Raw genomic sequence first — 22,563 nt, 5'->3', positions numbered from 1 at the left:
CTCTAGGGATTGCTTCCATTTTTTGTGTACCATAATTCAGATTGAGTGATACACAGGGTATGTTTACCCTAGGTCTTGAATTCTGTGTAGCAAGTATGGGGCAATTACATATATATGTATGTGTATGTAGTCAACTTTGAAGGGTGGTAATTGACTAGAGAGGGTGGATGTATTTGAGAATCAACTTAAAATATATGGAAATCGAGCAGTTACGGACTCATTAGGTATTTTAAAGCAGATTGATCCTCCCATTTTGGATGCTGCTTCTCAAGATTTTAATTTATCTAAGTTTTGTGCCATTTGGAGCCAAGAAATGAAGCGGGAGTTCACTTTCCATGTTCATTAACAATTTTCATAATCCAAAATTCCTACCAAATTGGGTAGGAAATTAATTCTGCCTTCAAAGAAGCCTTAAGGACCAACACAACACTCTGGCATTACTGCACCGTGTATTTCCTCCTGCTCGTTACCTAGAATGTTAACATTATCTGTGTTTATGACATCTCAGCATAGCACTGGATATGCAGTTGACTCAAAGGATGGCTGTGTCCTCACTTATGAAGTAGGAATAACAAATACATGTACTTCTTGGGCTCTCGTGTGGATAATGTTTGCATTGTTCTTTGAGAGGAAAGAAAAATAAGTTTATGTGCTATTACATTTTCTTATTTTAGTGATTGATGAGTCATTCTCTATAACCTGACTTCTGCCCAATGAATGGACCTTCCCCAGCAATCTCCCAGCTCCTATGAGTACATGAGTTTGACTGGTTGTTCAAACACCTTGTGTAAACAATTTAACTGTTTTGTGACTGAAAATTTATTTTTTGCCAATATGTCTATAGAAGCTGTGTTTTACGTTTCTGGGTTTTTGTTTTGTTTTGTTTTTTAATATATTGGGTTGGCCAACAAGTTCATTCATATTTTCTGCAAGATGGCATGGAAAAACCCAAATGAACTTTTTGGCCAACTCAATAAAAACCTATTTTTAAATTGTTGTAGCTTATTCTGTTTTCCCACTCTCTCCTTCTTTTCAAAATATAACTTCAGGAATTTTCTTTCTCTGATTAAGCAGTAATAGGAAAAAACAAAGGTGTTAGAACCCACAATTGCAATTCAAATCTGACTCCAAACCTGCCACTTATTATTAACATGACCATTAGAAAATTATTCATTTATCTAAGCCCAGTGTGGCAACCCACTCCAGTACTCTTGTCTGGAGAATCCTAGGGACGGGGGAGCCTGGTGGGGTCGCACAGAGCCGGACACGACTGAAGCGACTTAGCAGCAGCAGCAGCAGTGCTCTCATAGGGATAATAAAACCAACTTTGGTAAAGTGACATAGTAGGATCACAAGAGAAGGGAGAATGCCTCATACTCCTAATGGGAGGAGGAATTAGTATGTTAAGTATCACCAAGATTTCCCCTAGCATGCCCTCTCTATAATTCTCAGGGTATCTAGGAACCTTCAGGTCAATCCTGGGTTTTCCCTGCAAAGGTGCTACTCTGTAACTGTCTTGTTGATCTACCTTTCCTAAGGCAAACACACACCTCTTTCAATTTAGGGAACAAATTTAATTAAAGCTGGTCTCACAGACCGGTATAATTGGTTGTCTCACAGTTGGGGTACTAAGTGTCTAAAGAACAGGAAGGATAGAGGCTCTTGATGTATTTTTGTAACTCTTGAATTTAGAAACATGTAAATATATTACCTGTTCAAAACATGGATGGCTAAGATATTTTTTCTTTATTTTGTTTATTGTTTGTTTTTAAAAGGAAGCCTCATAGTCTGGTCTGGAATGTGTTTTTCAGCAGCCATTCGTCAAGATCTTGGGTGGTTTAAACAAAAGCATCCAGAAAAATTTTACATTATATGCAAGATGACAGTTATATGAATTTCTTTTAAATAAGCTTTTTAATGGAAGCATAACATGTGTATCAGTTCAGTTCAGTTCAGTCGCTCAGTCGTGTCCGACTCTTTGCATGTGTATAGAAAAACACAAATATAATTGTTCAGCATGATATCACAAAGTAAAGATAACTACAGTCACCACCCACATAAATAACTATATCACTTCTTAGTCATTACTCGTCATCCTTCCCAAGGGTGAATACTATCCTGAATTCTAAAACCAAAGATTAGGCTTGATAGTGGTTAACCTTTACATAAATTGAATACATAATGTATCTTTAATTTCTGGCTTCTCTTATCTAACATTGTAAGATTTATCCATGTTGTTACCTGGAGCAGGTAACCTTCATTTTCATTGCTATAAAGTATTCAGTATTCTACTTTATAACACATTTATTTATCCATTCTGTTGTTGATAGAGATGTTTCCATTCTTTGGCTATTAGGATGAGAGCTTCTATGAACATTGTTGTGTATGTCTTTTGATGTACACACGTACGCTTTTGCATTGTATTCTCTTACTATGCCTAGTAAGAGAATTTGAGGAATTTTTTGGTCCCTGAAGCCTCAGTCTTAGTGGTTTTGGAGGTTTTAGTACTTAAGGGAGGTATGTTTCCTAGGAAACATGGTTTCAGTGAATTAGAAGTGGACATGGCTTGCTGGCAAGATTTTTTTCCTGTCATTAACCAATGTGGGTGGGGGAAACATTATTGACAGAGGAGAAAGATTCCTTTTAAGAGGGGGAACTTGGATTGCTGTTGTACAGTGGAGTAAGTCCCTGGAGATGGAAATGGCAACCCTCTCCAGTATTCTTGCCAAGAAAATCCCATGGATAGAGGAGCTGGTTGGATGAGCCACAGTCCATGGGGTCACAAAAGAGTCTGACACAACTGAGTGACTAAATGACAGTCATCAGTTCAGTTCAGTTCAGTCGCTCAGTCGTGTCCAACTCTTTGCGATCCCATGAATCGCAGCACCCCAGGCCTCCCTGCCCATCACCAACTCCCTGAGTTCACTCAGACTCACGTCCATCGAGTCAGTGATGCCATCCAGCCATCTCATCCTCTGTCGTCCCCTTCTCCTCTTGCCCCCAATCCCTCCCAGCATTAGCATCTTTTCCAGTGAGTCAGCTCTTCGCATGAGGTGGCCAAAGTACTGGAGTTTCAGCTTTGGTATCATTCCTTCCAAAGAAATCCCAGGGCTGATCTCCTTCAGAATGGACTGGTTGGATCTCCGTGCAGTCCAAGGGACTCTCAAGAGTCTTCTCCAACACCACAGTTCAAAAGCATCAATTCTTTGGCACTCAGCCTTCTTCACAGTCCAACTCTCACATCCATCATGACCACTGGAAAAACCATAGCCTTGACTAGACAGACCTTTGTTGGCAAAGTAATGTCTCTGCTTTTCAATATGCTATCTAGGTTGGTCATAACTTTCCTTCCAAGGAGTAAGCGTCTTTTAATTTCATGGCTGCAGTCACCATCTGCAGTGATTTTGGAGCCCAAAAAAGAAAGTCTGACACTGTTTCCACTGTTTGCCCATCTATTTCGCATGAAATGATGGGACCAGATGCCATGATCTTCGTTTTCTGAATGTTTAGTTTTAAGCCAACTTTTTCACTCTCCACTTTCACTTTCATCAAGAGGCTTTTTAGTTCCTCTTCACTTTCTGCCATAAGGGTGGTGTCATTTGCATATCTGAGGTTATTGATATTTCTCCCGGCAATCTTGATTCCAGCTTGTGCTTCTTCCAGTCCAGTGTTTCTCATAATGTACTCTGCATAGAAGTTAAATAAGCAGGATGACAATATACAGCCTTGATGTACTCCTTTTCCTATTTGGAGCCAGTCTGTTGTTCCATGTCCAGTTCTGACTGTTGCTTCCTGACCTGCATACAAATTTCTCAAGAGGCAGGTCAGGTGGTCTGGTATTCCCATCTCTTTCAGAATTTTCCACAGTTTATTGTGATCCACACAGTCAAAGGCTTTGGCATAGTCAATAAAGCAGAAATAGATGTTTTTCTGGTACTCTCTTGCTTTTTCGATGATCCACCAGATGTTGGCAATTTGATCTCTGGTTCCTCTGCCTTTTCTAAAACCAGTTTGAACAACTGGAAGTTCATGGTTCACATATTGCTGAAGCCTGGATTGGAGAATTTTGAGCATTACTTTACTAGCGTGTGAGATGAGTGCAATTGTGTGGTAGTTTGAGCATTCTTTGGTATTGCCTTTCTTTGGGATTAGAATAAAAACTGATCTTTTCCAGTCCTGTGGCTACTGTTGAGTTTTCCAAATTTGCTGGCATATTGAGTGCAGTACTTTCACAGCATCATCTTTCAGGATTTGAAGTAGCTCAACTGGAATTCCATCACCTCCACTAGCCAAATAGCTTCTACTAGAGAGTGAAAGTGAAAGTCGCTCAGTCGTGTCCGATTCTTTGCAACCCCATGGTCTCTACAGTATATGGAATTCTCCAGGCCAGAATACTAGAGTGGGTAGCCTTTAGTGCAGTATGTTATACTTCCTTAATAAGGTATATTATACTCCCTTAATCAATAAAGTCAGTCAGTCATCACAGCCTGGGCATTCTATTCAGCTAATGTTTTTCTTCCCATTTCCACTGCAACCTTTATAGCTTCAGACCGTCATTGCTTCACATTTTTTGTAGTTTTGCTTTTTTTTTTTTTTTTTAATTTTATTTTTAAACTTTACAATATTGTATTGGTTTTGCCAAATATCGAAATGAATCCTCAACAGGTATACATGTGTTCCCCATCCTGAACCCTCCTCCCTCCCCATACCATCCCTCTGGGTCGTCCCAGTGCACCAGCCCCAAGCATCCAGTATCGTGCATCGAACCTGGACTGGCAACTCGTTTCATACATGATAGTATACATGTTTCAATGCCATTCTCCCAAATCTTCCCACCCTCTCCCTCTCCCACAAAGTCCATAAGACTGATCTATACATCAGTGTCTCTTTTGCTGTCTCGTATATAGGGTTATTGTTACCATCTTTCTAAATTCCATATATATGTGTTAGTATACTGTATTGGTGTTTTTCTTTCTGGCTTACTTCACTCTATATAATAGGCTCCAGTTTCATCCACCTCATTAGAACTGATTCAAATGAATTCTTTTTAATGGCTGAGTAATACTCCATTGTGTATATGTACCATAGCTTTCTTATCCATTCATCTGCTGATGGACATCTAGGTTGCTTCCATGTCCTGGCTATTATAAACAGTGCTGCAGTGAACATTGGGGTACACGTGTCTCCTTCCCTTCTGATTTCCTTAGTGTGTATGCCCAGCAGTGGGATTGCTGGATCATAAGGCAGTTCTATTTCCAGTTTTTTAAGGAATCTCCACACTGTTCTCCATAGTGGCTGTACTAGTTTGCATTCCCACCAACAGTGTAAGAGGGTTCCCTTTTCTCCATACCCTCTCCAGCATTTATTGCTTGTAGACTTTTGGATCGCAGCCATTCTGACTGGCGTGAAATGGTACCTCATAGCGGTTTTGATTTGCATTTCTCTGATAATGAGTGATGTTGAGCATCTTTTCATGTGTTTGTTAGCCATCTGTATGTCTTCTTTGGAGAAATGTCTATTTAGTTCTTTGGCCCATTTTTTGATTGGGTCATTTGTTTTTCTGGAGTTGAGCTTTAGGAGTTGCTTGTATATTTTTGAGATTAGTTGTTTGTCAGTTTCTTCATTTGCTATTATTTTCTCCCATTCTGAAGGCTGTCTTTTCACCTTGCTAATAGTTTCCTTTGTTGTGCAGAAGCTTTTAAGTTTAATTAGGTCCCATTTGTTTATTTTTGCTTTTATTTCCAATATTCTGGGAGGTTTTATTGGAGTAATAGTTGCTTTACAATGTTGTATTTCTTCTGTACTACAGACTGAATCATCTATATATGTATATGTGTGTGTGTATGTGTATATATGTGTATATATATATATATATATGTATGTATGTCTCCCTTCTTTTTTGGATTTCCTTCCCATTTAGGTTACCACAGAGCACTGAGTAGAGTTCCCTAAAGTATACAGTAGGTTCTCGTTAGTTATCTACTTTACCCATAGTATCAATAGTGTATATATGTCAGTCCTTATCTTCTAGTTCATTCCACCACCCCCTTTCCCGCCTTGGTGTCCAATGTTTGTTGTCTGTGTCTCCATTTCTGTTTTGCAAATAAAATCATCTATACTATTATTCTAGAATCCACATATATGCGTTAAAATATGCTATTTGTTTTTTTCTTTCTGACTTTTAACTTCACTCTGTAGGATAGTCTCTAGGTCCATCCACATCTCTGCAAATGATCCAATTTAGTTCTTTTTTATGGCTGAGTAACAATGTTCCATTGTACATATGTACCACATCTTCCTTATCCATTCATCTGTAGATGGATATCTGGGTTGCTTCCATGTTCTGGCTCTTGTAAATAGTGCTGCTGTGAACATTGGGGTGCATTTATCTTTTGGAATTATAGCCTTTCTCTGGGTATATGCCCAGTAGTAGGATTCCTGGGTCATACAGTAGTTCTATTTTTAATTTTTGAAGGAATCTCCATAGTGTTCTTCATAGGGCTTTATCAGTTTATATTCCCATCAACAGTTCAAGAGTTCCCATTCTCCACACCCTCTCCAGCATTTATTGTTCGTAGATTTTTTTTTTTAATGATGGTCATTCTGATGGGTGTGAATGATATCTCATTACAGTTTTGATTTTCACATCTCTAATAATTAATGATGCTGAGCATCTTTTCAGGTGTTTGTTGGCCCTGTGTATGCCTTCTTTGGAGAAGTGTCTATTTAGGTCTTCCACCCATTTTTTGATTGGGTTTTTGTGTTTTGGTTTTTTTTTTACTTGAACTGTTTGTATGTTTTGGAGGTTAATTCCTTGACAGTTACTTCATTTGCCAGTATTTTTTCCCATTCTGAGGGAGAAAATATTGGCAGATATTTCCTTGTTTGTCTTGTTTATGGTGTCCTTTGCTGTGCAAAAACTTTTAAGTTCAATTGTGGCTCAGCAGTAAAGAATTCACCTCCAATACAGGAGATGTGGGTTTGATCCCTGGGTCGAGAAGATCCCCTGGAGGAGGAAATGGCAACCCACTCCACTATTCTAGCCAGGAAAATCCCATGGACAGAGGAGCCTGGTGGGTTGCAGTCCATAGGGTGGCAAAGAAACAGACACGACTGAGCGAATGAGCTCATGTGCACATAATAAGCACAGATCCCATTTGTTAATTTTGGTTTTTATTGACATTACTCTAGGAGGTGGGTCAGCAAAGATCCTACTATGATTTATGTCAAAGAATGTTATGCCTATATTTTCCTCCAAGAATTTTTCAGTGTCTGGCCTTCATTCAGGTCTTTAATTCATTTTGAGTTTATTTTTGTGTATGGCATTAGAGTTCTAATTTCATTCTTTCACAAGTAGCCGTCCAGTTTTCCCAGCACTACGTATTGAAGAGGATGTCTTCATTGTATATTCTTGCCTCTTTAGTCATAAATTAGTTGACTGTATATGCACTGATTTGTTTTGGGGCTTTCTATCCTATTCCATTGGTCTGTATTTCCATTTTTGTACCAGTACCATACTGTCTCGATGACAGTAGCTTTGTAGTATAATCTGAGGTCAGAGAGCCTGATTTCTCCAGCTCCCATTTTTCTTTCTCAAGGTTGTTTTGGGATATTTAGGATCTTTTGTATTTTCTACGAATTGTAAAATTTTCTGTTCTAGTTCAATGAAAAATGCCATTGATAATTTGATAAGGATTACATTGAATCTGTAGATTGCTCTGGGTAGTATAGTCATTTTCACAATATTGATGCTTCCAATCTAAGAATCTCTCCATATGTTTGTATCTTTGATGTCTCCTGAATGTCTTTCAGTTTTCTGTGTACAGATCTTTTGCTTCCTTAGGTAGGTTTATATCTAGGTATTTTATACTTTGTGTTGCAATAGTAAATGGGATTGTTTCCTTAATTTCTCTTTCTGATCTTTCTTTGTTAGTGTATCAGAATGCAAGAAATTTCTGTTTTAATTTTGTATCCTGCAACTTTAGTAAATTCACTGATGAGCTCTAGTAGTTTTCTGGTGGCATCTTTAGGATTTTCTATGTAAAGTATCATTGTCATCTGCAAACAGTGACAGTTTTACATCTTCTTTTCCAATTTGGATTCCTTTTATTTCTTTTCCTTTTCTGATTGCTGTGGCTAGGACTTCTGAAACTATGCTGAATAATAATGTTGAGAGTGGACACCCTTGTCTTGTTCCTGATCTGAGGGGAAATTCTTTTAGGTTTTTCACCGTTGAGAATATTTGCTGTAGGTTGTCATATATGGCCTTTATAATGTTGAGGTAGGTTCCCTCTATGCTCACTTTCTGGAGAGTTTATATCATAAATGGGTGTTGAATTTTGTCCAAAGTTTTTTCTGCATCTATTGAGATGATCATGTGATTTTTATTCAGTTTGTTAATATGGTTTGTCATATTCACTGATTTGCATATATTGAAGAATCCTCGCATCCCAGGGATAGATCCCACTTGATCATGGTGTATGAAGCTTTCAGTGTGTTGTTGTATTTGATTTGCTAATATTTGGTTGAGGATTTTTGCGTCTGTGTTCATCAGTAATATGGGCAAGAATACTGGAGTGTGTTGCCATTTCTTCCTCCAGGGGATCTTCCTGACCCAGGGTTTGAACTGAGTCTCTTTTGTCTCCTGCATTGGCAGGCAGGTTGTTTACTGCTAGCGCCACCTGGGAAGCCCACTAGTCATTGGAAATGTACCAGTCAAGATCACGATGAGTATGTATGTTTCTTAAAAAGGTTTCTGGACAGCTTGAGATCACAGACTGTATTTTTTTATCTAATTTTTTATTTACTTGACATGTACACACTGCTTTATTTATCTTCGGGTGGGCTAGGTCTTTGTTGCTGCACATGGACTTTCTCTATTTGCAGAGAGTGGGGGCTACTCTAGTTGTGGCACGTGGGCTTCTCATTGCGGTGGCCTCTCTCGTGGAGCACAGACTCTAGGTGCCCTGGCGTAAGTAGTCGTGGCCCAGGGGCTCGTTAGTTGTGTCTGCAGGGCCCTGGAGCATGCAGGCTTCAGTAGTTGGGGTGAGTGGACTCAGTCATTGTGGCCCATGGGCTTAGTTGCTCCATGGCGTGTGAAATTGTCCCAGACCAGGGAGTGAATGCATGTCCCCGGCCTTGGCAGGCAGATTCTTATCCACTGCACCACCAGGGAACTCACCAAACTATGTTTTGGGGTTTTTTTTTTTTAACTTAATTGTCTCCATAAGGCTGAGCACTGTGGTTTATTCATAATGAAAGTTCAACACTTATTTCTTTTATGAATGAATAAGGAAATAAATCTGGAATCCAGAGTTAGCCCAGGAATGTTATAAGCATTTATCTCTTCTCAGTGTTCTTTTCCTGAGTTCCAGCCTATAATTTCTGAGTATTATTGACCCTTATGCGACTATTATCATCTAGTCATTAAAATCTACAACATTTAAGTGTTTTAATATTCAGGATATTTAGAAAATTTTTACATGATATGCAACCGTAAAATTTAATGTAACAGTCTAATAAAATTTTATCATTTTAATACAACAGAAACTTATGTAATTGGTTCAAGCACCTATCGTTTTAATACAAATAGACTTTATAAACAAACATTGTGTTCTTTGCCTTTCCTAGGAAAAGTACAGTTTTGATCTATGTGTAGCACTTCTTTCTGTCAGTGGTTTATATGTTATTTTGGTCTCTAAACAGACCTATGGAATATGTAAGGTAGAGATTATCCCTCCTTTAAATATGAAGAAACTAAGAAAAGTTGCCTAATTTACATGAGATCAAAAGCTAATGAATGAATGGAAAAATCCAGAATTAATTAATATTATGGGCATGATAATTGTGTATTTTTCATTATTTTGAAATAATTATGCTTTTTTTTTTCTTTAGTGAAAGAAATGATGTCTTAAGAGAAGCTGAAATTTTACACAAAGCTCGATTTAGTTACATTCTTCCAATTTTGGGAATTTGCAATGAGCCTGAATTTTTAGGAATAGTTACCGAATACATGCCAAATGGATCATTAAATGAGCTCCTACATAGGGTAAGTACTATACATTTTCAGTGGCTAGAATTCTGTTAGTTAACCTATACAGTGCTTTGGTTTTACATGTGAGCCAAAATAAGAATAATGACAAACAGTTGCAGTGGTAAAATTTCACCATTTCTGGCTTCTTTTGTGTTGTTAAAAATACTGTGCAGCCAGACCCTGCATTCTAGTCACCTCGATTATGCTGCTTAGGTTCCTGAGGCTTACACTGAATTCCAGTATCCACAGGTATATATATGTGGGAGAGGAGCGGGAGAGAAAAAAGACAGACTCTGTACACTGTACAGTTTATTGTTGGCTTAAGCCAGCTTTTATTTTATGTTAAAGATAATTTAGTATTCTAATTAAATGTTAGTAGTATCAATTCACAAAGTTCTGAATTAATAGACCAAATTATCTATCTCTGAGTATCAAATACCTGAGTTTTTCCAATAATAGGCAATGGCATGAGCCGTATTACCTTTTGCTCAAGGTACCAATTACTCTGTCTTTAACTATGAAAACCATTAGTAAACAACTTTGAGGGGGCGAGGTCCTCATTCTCAAAATGTGTGTATTCATCTACTGTTGTTTGCTTGACCTTATTAAGATTATCTCTAGCCCACAGGTTCCCTCAAGAGATATTTTTAAATACCTGGGTCTGTTTTGTTAAGGTTGCTTTAGTTAAAACTGAGTAGTAACATAATCTGTAAAATCCAGTCACTGAACACTCCTAAATTCTGGTGCATCACAATGTTCTATAAGCAAATGAGGGAGCGTGGGTGCCCCTATCACCACTCATGGAGTGACTTCCTCTTTATTTTAGGATGCAACACATTGTCTGTGACGGCACAATCGAAAACAAGGGCAGAGTAAAGAGACTAGTGTCAGTGAGTAAGATTTGTGTAACCAACATAGCAATTAAGATACAAAACACAATTTCCTTTTTTTGACTGAATGTAAGCATAGACACTAATGTTTTCCTCTCATACCCCAGCACCCCAGTAGATACTGTGGTACCCAAATTTGGAGCCCATTAGAAATTCTAGAGCCTCCTAAGGGGCATTGCTAATTTCTGGAAGGAATCATAAAATACAGGTTGAGCACTCATCTACCTTCTTCCCCAATGATTATCTACTTTTTCTGAGTATGTTCCTCTTCCTGGGAAGCTGTAATAATGTTTAAGTTAGGAAAACATTTAAGAAAATTCAGATGACTATTACTTGTAAGTACCAGGAAATAAAGGCATTACATTTGTAATGTTTCTATATTATACATGGAATGCAAGAGTAGGAAGTCAAGAGATACCCAGAATAACAGGCAAGGTTGGCCTTGGAATACAAAATGAAGCAAGGCAAAGGCTAAGAGAGTTTTGTCAAAAGAACATGCTGGTCATAGCAAACAGCCTTTTCCAACAACCCAAGAGATGACTCTACACATGGACATTACCAGATGGTCGATATCAAAAAAAGATTATGTTCTTTGCAGCCAACGATGGAGAAGCTCTATACAGTTAGCCAAACAAGACCTGGAACTGACTGTGGCACGGATCACGAGCTCCTTATTGCAAGATTCAGACTTAAATTGAAGCAAGTAGGGAAAACCACTAGGCTATTCAGATATAACCTAAATCAAATCCCTTATGTTTATACAGTGGAGGTGATGAACAGATTCAAGGGATTAGGTCTGGTAGACAGAGTGCCTGAAGAACTATAAATAGAGGTTCATTACATTGTACAGGAGGCAATAACAAAACCATCTCAAAAAGGATGCAGGAAGGCAAAGTGGTTGTCCAAGGAGGCTTTACAAAAAGCTGAGGAAAGAAGAGAAATGAAAGGCAAGGAAGAAAGAGAAAGATACCCAACTGAATGTAGAGTTCCAGAGAATAGCAAGGAGAGATAAGAAGGCCTTCTTAAATGAACAATAGAATGGGAAAGACTAGAAATCTCTTCAAGAAAATTGGAAATATCAAGGGAAACATTTCATGCAAGGATGGGCACAATAAAGGACAGAAATGGCAAGGAGCTAACAGAAGCAGAAGAGATTAAGAAGAGGTAGCCAGAGTATACAGAAGAACTACACAAAAAAAGGTCTTAATGACCTGGATAACCATGGTCACTCACCTAGAGCCAGACATCTTGGAGTGTGAAGTCAAGTGGGCCTTAAGAAGCATTACTGTGAACAAACCTAGTGGAGGTGATGGAATACCAGCTGAGCTATTTAGAATCCTAAAAGATGATGCTGTTAAAGTGCTGCACTCAATATGTCAGCAAATTTGGAAAATGCATAGTGTCCACAAGACTGGAAGACATCAGTTTTCATTCCAGTGTCAAAGACGGGCAATGCCAAAGAATGTTCAAACTACCATACGGTTGTGCTCATTTCACATGCTAGCAAGGATATGCTGAAAATCCTTCAAGCTAGGTTTTAGCAGTACATGAACCAAGAGCTTATAAATGCGCAAGCTGTATTTAGTAAAGGAAGAAGAACCAGAGATCAAATTACCAACATTCATTGGATCATGCAGAAAGCAAGGGAATTCCAGAAAAACATATTCTGTTTCATTGACTATGCTAAAGCCTTTCAGTGTGTGGATCACAACAAACTGGAAAATTCATAAAGAGATGGGAGTCATCAGACCACCTTACCTGTTTCCTGAGAAACCCGCATGTGGGTCAAGAGGCAACATTTGGAACCAATCATGGAATAACTGACTGGTTCCAAATTGGGAAAGGAGTACAACAAAGCTGTATATTGTCACCCTGCTTATTTAACTTCTATGCAAAGTACATCATGTGAAGTGCTAAGCTGGATAAATCACAAGCTGGAATCAAGATTGCTGGGAGAAAAATCAACAACGTCAGACGTACAGATGATATCACCCTAATGGCGGCAGAAAGTGAAGAGGAACTAAAGAGCCTCTTGATGAGGGTTGAAAAGGTGAGTGAAAAAGCTGGCTTGGAACTCACTATTGTAAAAACTAAGATCATGGCATCCGGTCCAATCACTTCATAGCAAATACAAGGGGAAAAAGTAGAAGCAGTGATGAATTTTATTTTCTTGGATTCCAAAACTCACTGTGGACTGTAACTGCAACCATGAAATTGAAAGACACTTACTCCTTGGAAGGAAGGCTATGACAAACTTAGCGTATTAAAAAGCAGAGACATCACTTTGCTACAAAGGTCCATGTAATCAAAGCTATAGTTTTTCCAGTAGTCACATAGGGATGTGAGAGTTGAACTATAAGAAGGGTGGATGCCGAAGAATTGATGCTTTTGAACTGTGGTGCTGGAGAAGACTCTTGAGAGCCCTTTGGACAGCAAGAAGATCAATTCAGTAAATCCTAAAAAGAAATCAACCCTGAATACTCATTGCAAGAACCAATGCTGAAGCTGAAGCTCAAATACTTTGACCATCTTATGGGAAGAGCCGACTCGTAGGCAAAGACCCTGATACTGGGAAAGATTGAAGGCAAAAAAAGGGGGTGGCAGAAAATGAGATGATTAGATAGTATCAACAACTCAATGGCCATGAATTTGAGCACAAACTCCAGGAGACAGTAGAAAACAGAGGCACCTGGCATGCTGCAGTCCATGGGATCACAAGTAGTGGGATGTGACTTAGCAACTGAACAACCTAGAATGAGAAGATATGTCGAGTATAAATGTATGTGTCTGGGTATTATATAGATAAAAATAAACTACTCAACTGAAGAGAGACCCCATACCATGTAGTGCATTGCCAGTAAATACTAAAAGGAAATACTAGTACTGTAAAGTCATTATTTTCTCTATAAGGAAAATAAGATCCAAGGATGTTAAAGAATGTCAGATAGATACTATGTAATAAAATAAGTATATTTTGCCCTATACTTAGTTATACTAGATATTTAGTTTATACTATTCTCATGGAATATTTCATTTTCAAAGTGGAAATAAATTTGGCCACTAATTTTGGTTTTATTTATTTTCATATAAAGAAAATCGAATATCCTGATGTTCCTTGGCCATTGAGATTTCGTATTCTGCATGAAATTGCTCTAGGTGTAAATTACCTGCACAATATGAATCCTCCTCTACTTCATCATGACCTGAAGACTCAAAACATCTTATTGGATAATGAATTTCATGTTAAGGTAATTACTGTTTTTCAAAAAAGCTTATCTGCATCCTTGTGTTTAATAGTTTTAAAGACTTCTTAGTTAATTTTTCTACCTTGCCAATTTAATGTCTCTGCCTTTTCCATGGCCCCTAATTCAGTGCCACTTCTTCCTGCTGCAGTGGGTTAGTTATTCCTAGACTACAGATATTCATAAAAGTATGGTTCAGATACAAAGTCATTATATTCTTAATTTAAATTGTTAAGTATACCTTTATTTACTTTTTATTTTGAAATTATTAGAGATTCTTAGGTGGTTGCAGAGTAAAGAAGTCTCATGTACCCTTCACGCAGTTTCTACCAGTGGTTACGTCACATATAACTATAGTACCATTTCAAAGCCAGGAATTTGACATTGGTACAGTACACATATGTAGTTTGTAGTTCTGTTTCACTTTATCTTGTGTAAATTTCTGTGGCTATGATAGCAGTCAAGATACAGCACTATTCTATCACAACAAAGATACCACTTATACTATCCCTGCATAGTCATGTTCACCTTCCCTCCATCGTCCCTAACCGCTGTCAACCAGTAATCTGTTTTTCTTTTCTATAATTTTGTTGTTTTGACAATGGACTCATACAATGTATGATATTTTGAGATTGGCTTTGTTCATTTAGCATAAGGCCTTTGAGATCCATTTGAGTCTTTGCTTGTGTCAAGAATTGTTTTCTTTTTCGTTGGTGAATAATATTCCATGGTGTGGGTGTACTAGAGTTGTTTAACCATAGTTACTTTTAGCCTTTGGCAGTTAAAATAAAACTCCATTGAATAGTCCTGTACAACTTTTTGAACAAACGTAAGTTTTTATTCCTCTGAGATAAATGCCCAGGAGTTTAACTGTGTGGTCATATGGTAAAGTATGTTTAGGTCTTTAAGAAGCTGCCTGTTTTCTACAGTAGCTGCACCATTGTACATTTCACCAGCAGCGTATGAAAGACCCAGCTTTTCTGCACCCTCACCAGCATTTGGTTTTATCACCGTTTTTTATTCTGGTATTCTAATGGATGTATAGTGATATATACCATGATCTTAATTTTCACTTTCCAATGATGTTGAATAGTGTTATTTATTTATTTGCCATCTCTATATCCTTTTCAGTGATGTGTGTCTTCAGATCTTAAGACCATTTTCTACTTGGACTCTTTGCTTTTTTACTATTGAGTTTTAAAAGTTCTGTGTATTTTTAGATGTAAGTCCTTCATCAGATACATACTGATAGTTGGGAGACCTTTTCTGCCAGTCCAAGGTTTGTTCTTTTCATCCTTTTCAGCAAGGTCTTTCACAGAGCAAAAGTTTTAATTTTTTTCTTTTATGATCATGCTTTTGCTGTCATGACCTTTTTCTTCTGTAGTCCAAGGATTTTTAACTTTGTCTTCTAGCTTAGTGTCATCCTTAAATTTAATTAGCTACTTTTTGTGTCTTCAAGTCATGATTACCTATTAACCATTACAGTGCTCAAATCAGAGCTACACAACATGGTGCTAAAAACCTCCCTTCAGGTCAAGTTCAGGCCTTTTATTAATTAGGACTTTTGGAGAATAAGCATTCATTTTGTTTGGCATACTCCTAAAAGAACTGTTAGCCCATGTTTCTCCTTTTTTTTTCATACAAATGTTACAAAAGTCCTTCTTTGACTGCTTTCCCAAGTGTCCTTGTTACCAGGTCCAACTTTATACTGCTTACCATGCAACAGAGCCAATAAATCAACAAATGAGGTGTTGGGGCAAGGAACAGCAACCCTATTTGGAAAGCCAGTAGACCAAGAAGATGGTGGATTAGTGTCCCAAAGAACCAGCACACCCAAGCTAGAATTCAGGCTTTTGCTTTTATACTAAAAGGCGAGAGGGTGTGGATGGTGGTGGCAAGGTTCTTGGACCTTTTGGGTTTGCAGCTGTCCTTAGGGGTCAGGTCATGATGTTCGTACAGACCTTCAACAAAACAAATACTATTTATTCTCTGTTCTGCACTGTGGAGGTATTTGCTAGTGTTCTAACTAAACCTGAAATATATGTAAAATGAACTGAGACTTGTACTATATAAATTTTTCAACCTCCTTGGACCTTATTTCCTTCATCTCAGTCCAGAAACCATTCTTGCTAGAGAAGACCCAAGCAAAGTAATAGGTGATGACGATCCCTACTTTCTCTTTTTCATTGATGAGTAGGGTATTTATTTGACATGAATAGAATTTAAAATAGTTTGGCTTTGTGTGTTTTTTTAATTTTTGTTATTTTTAGAACATTCAAAACTGTGACCTTTCTAATACAGTTCTTATAAATTAGTGACACTCTTTTATATGTGTCTTGTGTGTCTCTACTTGTTATTTTGTAAATGTCCCTTAAAAGTAAGAGTTTCAGTGACTCATAAATAATTAAGTTATCCTTTCTACCTGTCTTCTTGAAAGGGCTATTTAAATGAAATACAAAACAAAATCTCTTGAAGTACTTAATGAGATTAAATGGAACCTCACACCTTGTTAGTTTTTTTTTTTTTAAGTAAATTTTCTCACTGTAATGTTAATCAGAAACATATTAATAGTATCTAAAATAAAAATCTTTACCACTAGTTAAGATCAATCTACTTCTACTTTAAAAAGAATACGCCCAACTTGATGGTCTGCTGGTCAGCATCTGTTAGTGCACCTTAAATACAAATGAGCCCGTGACAGGCTTGTCTGAAGTAAACATTTACATGCACCGTGTCTGGTTTCTCTCCTGTTGTCAGTCCTGTGTGGAAACCAGAATGCTTGGAAGTTCTTCCTCATAGCTTCTTACTGATGATAACTTCATAGTTTTAAAGAGACAGACATTACTATGTAAACGAAAATAGCTATTCTGGTAGGGTGGTAGGATTAGGGATGATTTTTATGAGCAAAGTGTTTTAATCTCTGGTTTTAAAATTTTTCTTAATTGAAGTATAGTTGATTTACAGTATTATGTTAGTTTTAGTTATACAGCAAAGTGATTCAATTTTATGTTTTTCAGATTATTTTCCTTTATAGGTTATTATAAGATACTGAATATAGTTTTCTGTGCTATACAATAAATTCTTGGTGCGTTATCATCTGTTTTTAACTAAACAGATCCTTTACCTTTAAAATGTGTGTTAAGATCTTGTGTAGAAATAAAAAGTTCCTATTCTCTGTCTTCATTGTTGAATGCCAAATATTTCCGGATCCTCAAGAAACCATAGAACTTGCATCCCTCTCATATTCTTCACTTTTTCTCTTCTCTGGAAGATCCAGATTTAATGAATCATGTCTTTTGTATATGGTGTTTGTGACAGAGAAGGGGAAGAAATGTAGTTCCATGTGAACACCAAACTAAATTGACTGATAAAGGGAGTTCTGATTAATTTTTCTAGATAAGGTTTCAAAACACAAATGTGAAGTAAACGGAGCACATAAGCAAACTAAGAATACATTTTCTGCAGCACTGTACTCACACCAGTGCTTAGCCCAGTAGCTTGCAGTTTATGGTTTAGGTGTAAGAACCTGTTGCTGTTCAGTCGCTAATTTGTGTTGGACTCTCTGCGACCCCATGGACTGTAGCACGCCAGGCCTCTCTGTCCTCCACTAACTGCCAGAGTTTGCTCAAATTCATGGCCACTGAGTAGGCCATGCTATCTATTTCCTTCTCCTTTGGCCTTCAGTCTTTCCCAACATCAAAGTCTTTTCCAGTGAGTCAGCTCTTCGCATCTTCAGCCTCAGCATCAGTCCTTCCAGTGAATATTGAGGGTTGAGTTCTTTTAGGATTGATTGATTTGACTTCCTTGCAATCCAAGGGACTCTCAAGTGTCTTCTCCAGCACCACAATTCGAAAACATCAATTCTTTGGCACTCAGCCTTCTTTGCCTTCTCATAGTAATGCTTATTATCCTAGCCAATGTGTAACTGGAGCACTGTTTTTGCTTTTAGAGGATGAGTGAGAGGAATAAGAGTTTGTAGTGGCAAGTAAGAGTAACTGGGATACAGTTGCGCAGAGTTTAGATTAAAGTTTAAAGACCCTTAGATTAAAGACCCTCAAACTGCATTCTGTGTTGTTGGTATTGTATGAATAAGAGCAAGCTTTAGAGGTTTATTCTTATGTATAAAACATTAATAATACTAACACACATCGTTCACCCATTATGTGTCAAATACGGTCCTGAGTGGAGCTTCCCTGGTGGCTCAGTGGTAAAGAATCTGCCTCTAACGCAGAAGACTTGGGTTTACTCCCTGGGTTGGGAAGATCCCCTGGAGAAGAAAATGGTAACCCACTCCAGTATTCTTGCTGGGAAGTCCCCTGGACAGAGGAGCCTGGCGGGCTGCAGTCCATGGGGTTGTAAAAGAGTTGGACGACTTCGTGACTAAATAACATCTTGCATTGCCTTCAGAAATCAGTCCAGTTTAGCTCTTCATGTCGTGGCACCATTTTTTCTCCTGGTCTTTTCTAATTTTTTTCTTAAGTTTACCCTTTCATTATGGTAATATATGAAAGATTTGTATAGTCTTCCGTCCCTTTTTGGAGTGGGGCTATAATTTTTTAATCTCAAATTCATCTAAACACTAAAGAAATTATTTCTTCTGTTAAAGCTTGTAAGTATTTTAAGAGTTAAACGATTGAAACACAAATGGTATGGTGGATGGAGCTCATTCCACTCTGTCAACTCCTAAATGGCACAGTGTAAGGTCTAAGTAATTTAAATTAAATGTCTTCAAAGCTTTCCTTATACTTTTTTGTTCATTAAATATTGTTTCTGTTCTTACATTTTTGTCTCCCTTTTTAAAAATATTACAACATTTTAGATAGTCACAAAATATTGTGTAGTATCTGCACAAAATTTTCAAGTGAAGTAAACTACAAAGGACATGTCAGAAGTACAGAATGTCTGTCACTGACAATTCTTTAGGTACCACTTGGCATGGACATAACTATGTTATATTGCTAACTACACTATTGTCAACAGATATTCTTTTAGTGGTAAGCAAAACTCATATAATAATGAGTTATACTTTAATGGAATTTTACTTATTTCAAAATATGAAAGTACTGTTTTAAGCACATATAAAGAAGAACATGTACACAGTGATGGTCATATCAGACGTGAGTAGTTCAGCAGTCTTGTGAGGTATAGGTAAATTCTGAAAGCATATGATATAAAGCTACTTGTCACAAAAAGTAAAGTGGATATACTCATTCTGTTCTTTTATTCTAAATGCAAAAAATACTCCTGTTTAATTTTTGAAATCTTAGTTTCTTTTAAAACTTGTGATATTATTCTGAACTCTCAGTCAGTTTGTGTTGCTTCTAAGGATGTTGTGGGGTGGGGTTCAGCACTATGGAATCCAATTTGTTAAGAGATTGGTGGAATATATAGAAATAAAATACTAATATATATGTGTATATATAGCATTTATTCTGGTCTCATGTCTAAACACAGTAAATATAAAGAAAGGCAAACAATTCCTGGATTTAAATTACTCTTTTCCCTTCCAGATTGCAGATTTCGGTTTATCAAAATGGCGCATGATGTCCCTCTCACAATCACGAAGTAGTAAGTCTGCACCTGAAGGAGGGACAATTGTCTATATGCCACCTGAAAACTATGAACCCGGACAGAAAGCAAGGGCTTCTGTCAAGCATGATATATATAGGTACAGTATGTTACTTTTGCTCAGAGTTAACTTTGCCTAAAGTGAAGTGACTCTTGAGAGTCCCTTGGTCTGCAAGGAGATCCAACCAGTCCATTCTGAAGGAGATCAGCCCTGGGTGTTCTTTGGAAGGAATGATGCTAAAGCTGAAACTCCAGTTCTTTGGCCACCTCATGCGAAGAGTTGACTCATTGGAAAAGACTCTGATGTTGGGAGGGATTGGGGGCAGGAGGAGAAGGGGATGAGAGAGGATGAGATGGCTGGATGGCATCACTGACTCGATGGACATGAGTCTCAGTGAACTCAGGGAGTTGGTGATGGACAGGGAGGCCTGGCGTGCTGCGATTTATGGGGTCGCAAAGAGTTGGACACGACTGAGCAACTGAACTGAACTGAAAGTGAAGTGAACTCGCTCAGTCGTGTCCGACTCTTTGTGACCCTGTGGACCATAGCCCACCAGGCTCCTCTGTCCATGGGATTTTCCAGGCAAGAGTACTGGAGTGGGGTGCCATTTTCTTCTCCACAAGATTAATCAATCAGAGTTTTGAAGCTACAGTTTATTATTTTTTTTTTTTTGAAGCTACAGTTTAAAAGTATGATTCTTATGCTTCTCTCATAGGTGTAGTGAAAATAAATTAGAGACAGTGGTTAATATTTTTCAAATTAAAAATACCTTGCTTTAAGGAATTCCCTGGCATCTTAGTGATTAAGATTCCAGGCTTTCGCTGCCATGAACCAGGTTTAATCCCTGGTCAGGAAACGGATCTCGCAAGTTGTGCAGAGCAGCCAAAAAAATAAAAATAAAAACATATAAAAATAAAGGTGCCTCGCTTTAAGCTACTTTTACATTCTATTAATTTGTAATATTCAAGGGCTTTTATCATATGTGACCTTGAGAGAGGGAGGGAAAAGTGTGAATAACATTTAACTTTACCAAAAGAGACAGTACTCACACCAGAAAAAAGTCAGTAGAATAGGGCTACATGAGACAGTCTTTTTTATTACTCTTTATTTTGTGTGAATGATAGAATCATGTAAGTAAAGGACATAGTATTAATGAATCATCCACAAGTTATCCTTGCCTATTACTTTGTTTTTATTGTACCAATTTCCTAATTTTTCAAATTGAATTATTTTCCTTTCAAAGTAAAACTGTATACAAATATTCAGCATCTTGGTTCTATATAGCGATTCTTTAAGCAGCATTTCACTACATTATTATTTTCAAAAATGGTATCTCAACTGTCAGCTTTTTAAATCGGTACTATGTAGTTTATTATGCATAGTTACTATATGTATATTTTATCTTAAACAGCTATGCAATTATTATATGGGAAGTCTTATCCAGAAAACAGCCTTTTGAAGGTAAGTGTACTTCCTTGTTATGACATCATGTTGGTAAATCACACTAAGAGCTATCTAAATAAAGATCACCTATTTTAAATCTGTCTACCATTCATTTTGTGGAAAGCACACTTGAATCCCGTGTATATTGGAAAATACTGAATTAAGGATCAGAAAAATATAGATTTGTTCTGATAATAATTAACTCCATTATTAAGCCACTGAATCTCTTAAGTCCTCATTTTTTTCATCTGCAAAATAAGAATTTTGAATTCTTATTTCTAAGGTTCATTCCAACTATAAAATTCTTTATATGAAAATTTAATTAGTGCTCCTTTAAAGACCAGCAGACATTGAAGAATAATTTTCACATTTTCTGATAATGTTGTCTATTTCTTTGAGGTTCGTTTAGGTCAGTTTGCTGTGTAACAACCTCAAAATCTCAGTAGCTAACAAACTAAACACTTATTTCTTATTCACACTAGATGATTAGTTGCTGTGACTCTTCTCGGCTCTGCTAGTTCTACTCAGCTCTGCTGAGCTCTGCTTTGCTCTGCTGTCTTCATATTCCATTGGCCAAATCAAATCATGTGGCCAAGCCCAGAATTAAAGAGGTGAAGCTATAAACTCCTCCTGTAAGTCTGGGAATAGCTGGGATATAAATATTCCTTTGACAGAAAGGGAGGTAATGAATTATACCTAAGGTTTTTAAGATTCTCTGATTTTCATCTGGTTGAGTTTAGAATGTAATTAATATGTTAGATCATAATATATTTCTAATGAATGAAATATATTTTCATTTGTTTTGACAGACGTCACCAATCCTTTGCAGATTATGTATAGTGTGTCACAAGGACATCGACCTGACACTAATGAAGAAAGTTTGCCATTTGATATACCTCATCGAGCACTTATGATCTCTCTAATAGAAAGTGGGTGGGCGCAAAATCCAGATGAAAGACCGTCTTTCTTAAGTAAGTGTACAGTTTTAATCTGGACCTTTTGAATTGCAAAAATAGCGAATATGCTGTAAATAAAGTATTCCTTGAACAGTCACACAAGTTAGATGATAAAGTCAAAAGTTCATTATTTTTTTTTTGATTCAGTTGTTAGATGATGAGATTGAAGTGGTAAGGAGAGACTGTTGGCTATCATAAAAAGATTAGAAGATTATTCCAAATACAAATTTTCAGAGAAAGAACATGATAAATTTAAGTTTAGGAGCTATTTGTTGCTGTGTAAAAAAATTGATTGGAGAAGGGCAAGAGTAGAATCTCTAGACCAATCCTGGAAATCAAAAAAATCAGATAGAATTAAAATATATTTCAGAGGTAGAATGGATCATCACCTAAATGTAAACATAGAAGAAAATCTTCATGACCTTGGATT

General features: G+C 37.2%; 1 protein-coding gene across 3 annotated transcripts in view; it reads left to right on the top strand.

The window, feature by feature from the left end:
* RIPK2 (receptor interacting serine/threonine kinase 2) overlaps positions 1-22,563 on the top strand; it is a 40,227-nt gene that overhangs the window by 2,603 nt on the left and 15,061 nt on the right. For 2 of the 3 annotated variants that reach the window (XM_005215670.4, NM_001034610.2), the window contains exons 2-6: positions 9,895-10,048; positions 14,016-14,171; positions 19,676-19,833; positions 21,146-21,195; positions 21,987-22,148. In XM_005215670.4, the coding sequence (XP_005215727.1) occupies positions 9,895-10,048; positions 14,016-14,171; positions 19,676-19,833; positions 21,146-21,195; positions 21,987-22,148 (680 nt within the window). Of the gene's footprint in view, positions 1-9,894; positions 10,049-10,859; positions 10,924-14,015; positions 14,172-19,675; positions 19,834-21,145; positions 21,196-21,986; positions 22,149-22,563 lie in introns of those variants that run through there. The other variant, XM_025001635.2, reaches the window with a different exon arrangement.

Source organism: Bos taurus, chromosome 14 (genome assembly GCF_002263795.3).
Source record: "Bos taurus isolate L1 Dominette 01449 registration number 42190680 breed Hereford chromosome 14, ARS-UCD2.0, whole genome shotgun sequence".
NCBI classification, from domain to species: Eukaryota; Metazoa; Chordata; class Mammalia; order Artiodactyla; family Bovidae; genus Bos; species Bos taurus.
This window is presented reverse-complemented; position numbering and strand designations above follow the sequence as displayed.